The 10,469-nt window shown below is 41.8% G+C and overlaps 1 protein-coding gene across 1 annotated transcript; it reads right to left on the bottom strand.

Annotated features, from left to right (window-relative positions):
- Nucleotides 1-6,737: 6,737 nt before the first annotated feature.
- On the bottom strand, nt 6,738-7,337 carry LOC114007531 (cytochrome c oxidase subunit NDUFA4-like). The gene is made up of 2 exons (XM_027771198.1): nt 7,189-7,337; nt 6,738-6,920 (listed from the first exon to the last, which is right to left on the bottom strand). Exons 1-2 carry the CDS (start codon nt 7,335-7,337, stop codon nt 6,812-6,814), a joined length of 258 nt encoding a protein of 85 aa, XP_027626999.1. The 3' UTR covers nt 6,738-6,811.
- Between the last annotated feature and the right edge of the window lie 3,132 nt (nt 7,338-10,469).

Here is a 10,469-nt window from a genome sequence, read left to right as displayed (position 1 = left end):
GGGGTCCGGGACTCGAACCGCAGTCGACTACGTGGGAGTCCAGCAACATAGCCATTACGGTAACTGCTGGTCCCCCCTCTGCAACTTTTAAGAGGTAGCTATTTACTTCTATTTGGCAAATTGGAAGAGGTCAAATCATCCTCAAGGTCATAAAGTTACTAAGGTCATAAACAAAGTTTGTTCAGTTTCAAAGTCATACTCTTTCTAGAGTCATGTAAAGAAAATTCTTTGAGGGACCAGCAGTTAGCATAATGGCTATGTCACTGGATTCCCATGTAGGCGACCGTGGTTCGCGTCCTGGACCCGGTGGCTTATAACTCATGCTGGGCGTGTGTGCATGCGTGCCCAAGATCCCAAGAGGAGAATGGAGGAAAAGGGATTGTGGCATGGCCATCCCCCCTGGGGGGGGGGATTTCTCACTTTCTGTCTATCTGTCTGGCGAGCACACGTGCCCTATAGCAAACCCCCCCCCCCAAAAAAAAAGAAAGAAAATTTTTTGAGGTCTGGCCCCATAGACTTGTGGTTGTGGAAGGTTGGGGTCAGATACTCCAAAACCAACTGCTGTTGTCTGAGCTTCAGTGACTTGAGGGACACCATGGTGTGTGTGCGGGCCCAAGGTCCTAACAGGATGACAGGGTAGAGGAGAAGTGATTGCCGTGTGGCCTGGCTCCACTGGAGGCAGGTACTTTCTTCACCCTCTATCTCTTTCTCTTTTGCTAGTATACATGGACTATGGCAATTTTAAAAAGGGGAAGGTGAACAGAGGAGAATTTTTGTAATCTATTGGCAATGTTGAGATCACAAAGATGTTCACTGGCAAAGATGTGAAACTGGCTGCTGTTAACCTGTTTCTCCACTTCCTGGCCTTAGTCTGCTGCCACCTGTTCTGTTGGTGAACCACTTGGTCACTGATAGGTCTTCTGAAACATGGACCAAATCTTCTGAATTGTATCCAAACTCTTTTTTTTTAAAAGAATTATTTATTTATTTATTTAATTCCATTTATTATTTTTAAATTTGACCAGAGAGAGAGAGAAAGGGGAGATGATAAAGCAAGCCATCAGGTCCAGGACTTGAACCACAGTCGGTGGGAGTGTAGTGCCTTTAACCACCATGCCACCTGCCGGCCCCATGTATCCAAACTCTTAAACACAGTTTCTGCTTCTAACAGTATTTCCATACCCTTTACCTTTTCTGTATTTTGGATTTGGGGCACATTTTAAATGCTGACTGCAAAGCCACTAAATTGATATCATGACTAATAGTCACAATCCAGAGGCATAGAAATTTCATTGTGGTGCCAGTGGCAAGAGCTTTGAACTTGGTTGGGTCAAATCTCATTAAAATTCTGACTCTCCCATTTACACTTAGCAAACCTCTGTACTGGTTAATCTTCTTGAGTGTGTCCATTTCATTTCTTCTGGAACCCTAATGCCTCCTGGTCTTCCATTCTGCAAACTCATAGGACTGGCCCTGTAGACCAATGGTTAAGGAAGCCAGATTCCTCATGGCCAATCATGGTTCAATACCTGCCCTGGCAGCTTGAAAAACACACTGGGCACATATATATACATGCCCCAAACCCAGAAAGGATGGAGAAATAGAGATGGTACCAAGATGTGATCATGCCCCATTGGGAAGGTACTTCCCAATAAAAACTGAAGATGATAATACCTCCCACAGGACTTCTATTCATTACAAAAAAATCAAGAAAAATCAAAGTCTTTAGTACAATAATCCAGATCTACTCAGATTCTCTATTTAGCTCAGTAAATGGGATTTGTGGAGGACACAAATGTGTCATTACCTTGAGTCTACATTTGGCCTGCAGAACCAGTGTCTGTTTTCTTTCTTAGAATGTTCTAGGCACAGGGAACTGCAAATTCAAAGGGCTTGCTAAGGGAGTGGATGTGTGTTTGAGTCATAGCAAAAGAGATTGGTGTAAATGGAACAGACTATACCACAGGGAGAGCAGTAGAAAATGGAGAATTAGCCAGCAGACATCAAGCAGATCAAACTTGTACTCTGGATTTTATTCTGAATGATAGGGGGAGAGAAAAACCTTGATCTGACCACTTACTTTCAAAACCTCACTTGATTGCTGGGTGGAGACTAGATTGTAAGGAGAAAAGGGAGGAGCAGAGACTGGGCCTGCTCTGGTAGGAAGCTATTACAATAATCCAGATGAGAAAGATAGGAGGCCTGGTCTTAACTGCAGAGGAAGGTGAAAAGGTCAGATTTAGGACATAATCGAAGTCATACAGCGTTTTCTGGTGATTGGATGGAAGGGTATGAAGCATGCCAAATAATTAGAACACTAAAATAGTAGCAATATATGCAAGGGCAGAAATAAATTGTTTTTTGACTTTCCTTCATCCCAAAAAACTGAACAATCAAGAAAAGCAATTTAGCTGTCTCTGCTTTGTAAACGGCATCAGTAGACCCAAGAAGCATCTCTTGAGGCCTTTAAGCAATAAGTATTCCTACTTTGAGTGACTCTGGAAGGATATAGGACCCAGTCCTTGGTGTTTCCATGGTTTATTGTGACTCCTCCCTGTAGGAATGCTTTGTCAAGTAAGCTGTCAAAGCAATACAGTATAATAAAAAAATACTCAACCTTGAATCAGATGTGGATGGGATTCTCAATTCACTTTAGAACAGAGTCAAGTGGCCTTTTTGTTTTCTTATCTATTATAGGAATGACTTCAATTCAAAGGAGATAAATCTTTCACAAATATCTTATACACTAAAGTGTAAGCTTAAAATTTCAGAGAATTTATGAGTTATAAAATTTCATTTTATAAACAGTTGGAAGCTATGAATCAAAGGCTTACCTTTTATTCTAAGTAAAAATAAGAGTACAAAGCTTTTGCTAGTTTAAAAAATACTGCATTCTCATTTTTTTTGTTGTTGTTGAAAGAGATTTTTGCTATAGGGTAGTTGCACTCGATAGAGATACAGAAAGACAGAAAGTGAGAAATTACGTCCCCCCTCATGGAGGATGGCAACATCGCAATCCCCTCACCCCCATTATCCTTTCAGAACCTTGGGCATGCACATACATGCGCCCTGAATGAATTTTAAGTCACTGGGTCCAGGACTTGAACTGCAGTGGTGCCATGTCCCACATAGTTGAACAAATGCATGCTCATGGGGGGGAGTGGATTAGAAAATAAACATAGAAATAAACACACAAAAAGATATACAAGAAAAGAAAAGCGGGAATCAGGTGGTCTTACCTTCTCTGATGGAGACAGCTGCAACCCTAAACTCTTGCTAGGTTTATTCTTTTAAAGGGCAGAAAAGGGGTTGGGGAGGGGAACTGAAATGCAAAGTCAGTTTTTTTTCAGATGTTAACTGGCTGAAGATGTAGTTCTATATACTTTTTCTCTTATCTTCTTGGGCCTATTCTGATCAACATGTGTGGCTTCTTTAACTTATGCTGCTCTGCAGTTTCCAAACACAGAGGCAGCTAGCATATTCACATGTTAACTGCATTCATTTAGCTTTGCAAATGACAGCCCATGGAACCATGTTTCTGCATGTGCTAAAGTCACCATTGTGTTTGCTCAGATTTGGGCTGCTCCTTACATGGTCAACTGTGAGAGAGTTCAGCAACATAACCATTATGCCACCTGCTGATCCCCCAATTTTTTTTAAAGTTGCATTCCTCATGTAAAAATTCAAGTACAGGAGTGTAGAAAGCCAAGTCTCAGAGTCTCAGCTCCTCCCTATATCTGCTGACTTGAATTTTATTTAGCCTTCCAGGATTTGTATTACATATTTAAACTATTTCACACAAATGGAGTCATATAATCCATAAATGTCTTGTAATCTGTATTTTAAAATGATTTAACCATATATTGTGAGCATTTTTCTATGCTAATAGAGTTACATATTTTTATTTAATTTTATTATTATTGTAATTTTTTTATATTACAGTGAATCACATATATCTTTACAGTGTATTACATTGCTTTTTCCAGCACGATTACCATGCATATCAGTCACGACAAAGGCATTACTATCCACATCATCATCAAATAGCTTTTCTTCATTTTTTTCCAGATTATTGTTATTATTCTTTGTGCTACCCCTACGCTTTGCCAGAACTTCCCATATTATACTGTTGCCACATTATAATGATTTATTTACAGGTTGGCCTTTCGTTTAACTGTGAACCAGGGTCCTTCAGTTCTAGCTCTCTTTGGATTTGTACTTTATAGCTGGCCAGTGAAGAACTGAGCACCTACTCTGTACCCATGATTATATGAGACACACTGAGGTTTCACGATAGTTAGTGAATGTCCCTTTCTTATTTCCAAAAGAGAATAAAGGCTTGTTCAGTGAGTCACGGCATCCATGCTCCATGCCTATTAGCTGGTTATCTTCCTGGTTTCATTGGACTGAACAGAAACATGCTTGTATCTTAAAGAGCAAAACTGCTCTGAGGAGCTGGGCTGTCTCTCCCACATAGAGCAGAACAGAAACCCTGAATCTCTTTGCAGATTAAGTTTTGAAATAGGTCAGCCACAGGCTAGTTCCATCTGAGACTGTCAATCCTCGACTATTGGGTTTCCATATGGAAATTTGTCTTTTGACAGGGGTTAGGTGGCATCTCATTGTGGTTTTAATCTGCATCTCCCTTATTATGAGGGATGTTGAGCATTTCCTCATATGCTTTTTGGCTGTTTATATGTCTTCCTTAGGGAGCTTTTCATTCAGCTCATTTCCCCATCTTTTAATTGGGTTAACTAAAAGATTTATATTCACTTCATCCTTTTTAAGGCTGATAACAGTCATTCTCAATTCTGCCTGAATATTATCAGGTTGTTAGAAAAGTCATGACATTTTTTTTGTTTTTCTATGCAAAAATGCATCATGAGTTTTCTGACAGTCCAATAGATTCGCTTGGAGAACTTTCTAAAAGGCAAACGAGAACAATGCAGGGCCAGCAGGTGATGTGGTGGTTAAGGCGCTGGACTCCCATATGGCTGACCATGATTCAAGTCCCAGACCTAGTGGCTTGCTTTCTCACTTTCCCTATCTCTCTCTGGTCAAAAAAATTTGTTTTTTAAGTAATGATGATGAATACAATTAAAGTAATTATTTTTCTTTTAGAATTATTTTATTTAAGTTTATTTATTTTAATTTGACCAGAGAGGGACAGAGTGAGAGAGAGAGAGGAAAAGTGAGAAAGCAAGCTGCCAGGTCTGGGACTCAAACTATGGTTGGCCATGTGGGAGCATCCAGTGCCTTAACCACCAACTACCTGGCAGCCCCTAAAAAAAAGAATTTTAAGACAGAGACAACAGAAACTTAAGCCAAGCACAGGGCCCTTCTAGATGCAGGTCATATGCCCATGAAGCCAGCCTGCTTTATAATATGTTGTATTATTTTATCATGAAGGTTGAAGAATTTTTAGCAAGTAAGTATACCTCTAACAGCCTTTCCAACTGAAACATTATGTAATTCTTTATAACTCTTCTGTACAAGATAGCACATACTTCATACTTTCCTCTTTCTTTTCTTTTATTTATTTATTTTTAATTCTTTTTTTTTTCTTTTTGAGAGGTTTTTGCTATAGGGCGAGTGTGCTCACCAGACAGACAGAGAGAGACATAGAGACAGAAAGCGAGAAATCACCCCCCAGGGGGGATGTCCACACCACAATCCCTTCTCCATTCTCTCGGGATCTTGGGCACGCACGCACACGCGCCCGGCGTGAGCTTTAAGCCACCAGGTCCAGGACGCAAACCGCGGTCTACTATGTGGGAGTCCAGCGACATAGCCATTACACTAACTGCTGGTCCCTTTTCTTTTATTTTTTAAAGAGATTTTTGCTATAGGGCATTTGTGCTTGCCAAAGAGACTGAGAGAAAGAGAAAGCGAGAAATTACCACTTAGGGAAGATGACTACACCACAATTCCTTCTCTTCCACTCTCCTCTCAGGACTTCGGTCACACACGCACATACGTCCAGCGTGAGTTTAGAGTTGCCAGGTCTGGGACTGGAACCACGGTCAACTTCACGGGACATAACCATTACACCATCGACTGGTCCTTCTTTCTTTTTTTTTTGAATTACTAGAGGGCATGCGGGCTCACCAAAAAGACATAGGGTGACAGAGAGCGAGGGAGAAAGCTACACCTCAATCTCTTCTCCATTTCAACACCCAGTCAGGAGTTGAGGCACACAAGCACGCATGCGCAGCATGTTTTTTAAAACATTAAGCCGGGATTCAAACGGTGGTTTTCCATGTGAGATCTGGTTCCATTAAACACTAGACTACAGGATGGCCTGGTTTACCCTGTACACTGCCTAAAACAGGCGTTATTGTTACCTGTAGATAGCATTACAAATGAGGATTTTGTTTCCTTTTTTATTGCCAAAGAGCATGTGTGCTTGCCAGAGAGAGAGCGAGAGAGAGAAAGTACCTCCCAGTGGCACATGGTCATGCTGCAAACCTTTTTCCTTCATTTCTCCATCCTGTGGGGATTTGGGGCATACGTGCACAGCATATTTTTCAAGCTGCTGGGGCTGAGACTTAAACTGTGGTCAGCCGTGTAGGATCTGGCTCTCTATACACAGAATTTAACAGCTGGACAGCATCATAGGGCTGGAGCTATAACTTTTTTTTTTTAATTTTTTATTTCAAGTTTCAGAGATTTATTAACTAGTATAAATCTGAATGCATCAAAATGATCTCATGCATTTGGAGGAGAAACATTTCCTGGTTAAGTGGAAAATTGTGTGGATGGCCTCTGGAAGACCTTCATTATGAGCAGCTTTATAAGTGAAACATTTCATTTAGAAGTCTGGACCTTCTTTCTTCAGTTTGTTGTAATCCACATTCAATGAGTAAAACTTGTACTGATCACTGGGACCCTGTTTGTTCCAGGGTTCAGGGCTATTTTTTCTGTTTTAAGATTGAACATTGGGGAACCAGCAGTTAGCGTAATGGCTATGCCGTTGGACTCCCACGCAGTCGACCGTGGTTCACGTCCTGGACCCGGTGGCTTAAAACTCACGCCGGGCGCATGTGCGTGCGTGCCCAAGATCCCGAGAGGAGAATGGAGGAAAAGGGATTGTGGCATGGCCATCCCCGCTGGGGGATGATTTCTCGCTTTCTGTCTCTATGTCTCTCTCTGTCTGTCTGGCAAGTGCACGCGCCCTATAGCGAAAACCTCTCCAAAAAAAAAAAAAAAGATTGAACATTGAACACTACCAAACGCATGAGATACAGTGCTACTCCAGTACTGCCACCTGCAATAAATATAAACAGGGGAATCAAACTCGGATGCTTCCTGGCCTGGTTCAGGATCTGGCAGAGCATGTTTACGGTGGAGGACTCCAGTCCGAAGGCAGAGAAGAACAAATCTGCCAGACCAAAGACTAAAAACTCCTTTTTATAAATTTGTGCTCACCAACCAGAGAGAGAAGGAAAGTCAGAAATCCTCCTCCTCCCATAGGGGCTGGCCACACTACAATTTCTTGTTCTTTATCTTGGGACTTGGGACACACATATACATAAGACTGGAGTGTCTTTCTAGCCACCAGGTCTAGGACTTGAACTTAATAGTCACTCATGTGGGATCCAGTTGCCTTAACCACCATGCCACCAACTGGTCCAAATAATTTTTAAATTATTTATTTATTTAATGCCATTTGTTATTATTATTTTTTGTTTGACCAGAGACACAGAGAAAGAAAGGAAAAGTGAGAAATCAAGCCACCAGGTCTGGGATTCACATCGCGGTCAGCCATGTGGGAATCCAGAGCTTTTAACCACCATGCCACCTGTTGGCCCCTTATAATCGGTTTTTAACTTTTAATACAAAATGAAATTTACTTGATGCCAGGGAAAACAATAATTTTTGTTTTTTGGCTGTTCTACCTCTGGTCATATATATCACTTTAGTCCTAGGGAGAGAGAAAAAATAAAAGAAAGCATAGAAGGTTGGAATGGTGCCCTAAGTTTCTTAAAAAAAAAAAAAAAGAATTATTTACTTAATTTTATTTATTATTTATTCATTCTAATTTGACCGGAGAGAGAGAGAGGAAGTGAGAAAGCAAGCCACCAGGTCCAGGACTCAAACCACAGTCAGCCATGTGGAAGTGTCCAGTGCCTTAACCACCACATCACCTGCTGGTCCCATCTTTTTTTTTTTTTACACAGGTTTTTGTCATAGGGTGAGTGCACTCACTGGAGAAAGACAGAGACGGTGAGAGGGAAAGTGAGAAATCACCCTCCCCCAGAGGGCATGGCCACGCTACATTCCTTCTCCTCCATTCTCCTCCTGGGATCTTAGGCATGCACACACATGCATCCAGTGTGATTTTCAAGTCATCGGGGCCAGGACTCGAACCATGGTTGGGCATGTGGGAGTCCAGCAACATACCACTATGCCATCTGCTGCCCCCCCCCAAGTTTCTTAACATGCTGCTTGAAACTTGAGAATCATGTGAATATGATCCTACTTCTCTCGTTCCTAAATTTTTATGGCATAGTTCTTGAACTTTACTAAAATATATTATACAAACTTGAGAGAGACAGAGGCTTGCTACATAGGCCCTGAACTTAATTCCAATGGCCACTATTCATACTATGCTTCTGAAACATACATCATTCACAAGGGTCCTGAGGAAAATACTGTTCCCGTCTTCCATGACACTAAAGCTCAGAAAGGTTAGGCAGACTTGCCTAAGATCACAAAGAAGCAGAGCCTGGTTTTAAACTTCGCAACCATCTAAGTAAAAAGGCCATGCTTGTGGAACAGCAAGTGGCATGGCAGTTAAGGTGCTGTCTTCCCACATAGACAACCAGGATGGCATGAAAAGCTGGCAACTTCTATGTACCTGCAGAACCCACACTGACGTTCGTCATCAGGATCAGAGGTTATCAATGGAGTGAGCCCAAAGGGTCGAAAGGTGTTGCAGCTTCTTCGTCTTCGCCAGATCTTCAATGGCTCCTTTGTTAAACTCAACAAGGCCTCAATTAACATGCTAAGAATTGTGGAATCATATATTGCATGGGGGTACCCGAACCTGAAGTCAGTAAATGAACTGATCTACAAACCGTGGTTATGGCAAAATCAATAAGAACAAATTGCTTTGACCGATAACTGATTGCTTGATCTTTTTTTTTTTTCTTTCTTTTTTTGGAGAGATGTTTGCTATAGGGCACGTGCACTCTCCAGACAGAGAGAGAGAGAGAGACAGAGAGACAGAAAATGAGAAATCACCCCCCAGGGGGGATGGCCACGCCGCAATCCCTTCTCCTTCATTCTCCTCCCGGGATCTTGGGCACGCACGCACACGTGCCCAGAGTGAGTTTAAGCCACCAGATCCGGGACGCGAACCGCGGTTGACTATGTGGGAGTCCAGCGACATAGTCATTATGCTAACTGCTGGTCCCAATTGCTTGATCTCTTGGTAAATTTAGCATCATCTGCATGGAGGATCTGATTCATGAAATCTATACTGTTGGAAAATGCTTCAAAGAAGCAAATAACTTCCTGTGGCCCTTCAAATTATCTTCTCCACATGGTGGAATGAAGAAAAAGACCACCCATTTTGTAGAAGGTGGAGATGCTGGCAACAGGGAAGACTAGGTCAACAGATTTACTATAAGGATGAACTAAGGTATCCACCATGACTATTTTTGTAATCTGGTCAGTAAACAGTGGCTGTATCATACTGAAAAAAAAAAGTTAAATAAAATAATTCTTAAAAAAAAAAAAGGCATACATCCTAGAAATGTTTATTTGTTTGGTCTTAGGTGCATGCACTCTCAGGGAAAAGAGAGAGAGACAGCCAAACAGACAGTGAGAAGTCAACAGATTTACTATAAGGATGAACTAAGGTATCCACCATGACTATTTTTGTAATCTGGTCAGTAAACAGTGGCTGTATCATACTGAAAAAAAAAAAGTTAAATAAAATAATTCTTAAAAAAAAAAAAGGCATACATCCTAGAAATGTTTATTTGTTTGGTCTTAGGTGCATGCACTCTCAGGGAAAAGAGAGAGAGACAGCCAAACAGACAGTGAGAAGGGAAGTGAGAAATCACCCCCAGGAAGGATGGCCACATCACAATCACTTTTCTTCCATTCTATTCCCGGAATTGGCCTGTGTGATTTTCTTTTTTTTTTTTTGTAGATATTTTTGCCTTAGGGCAGGTGATCTTTTCTTTCTTTATAGCAGTTGGGGGAAGGAGGGGCTGCGCTTGCAAGAGAGCCTGACAGACACAGTGAGTGAGAAATTGAGGGGCGCGGTGGCGCCCGCCCTATGGCAAAAATCTATGGAGGTTGGAGGATTGCGGCATCGAGGCCATCTCTCTCTCTCTCTGGGAACCAGCAGTTAGCGTAATGGCTATGTCGCTTGACTCCCACGTAGTCGACCGTGGTTAGTGTCCCGGACCCGGTGGCTTAAAACTCACGCCGGGCGCGTGTGCGTGTGTGCCCAA

This window comes from Tupaia chinensis, unplaced genomic scaffold (assembly GCF_000334495.1).
Source record: "Tupaia chinensis unplaced genomic scaffold, TupChi_1.0 Scaffold000028_1, whole genome shotgun sequence".
NCBI classification, from domain to species: Eukaryota; Metazoa; Chordata; class Mammalia; order Scandentia; family Tupaiidae; genus Tupaia; species Tupaia belangeri.
The sequence above is the reverse complement of the archived record's forward strand: the minus strand, read 5'-3'. Positions and strand labels throughout refer to the sequence as shown.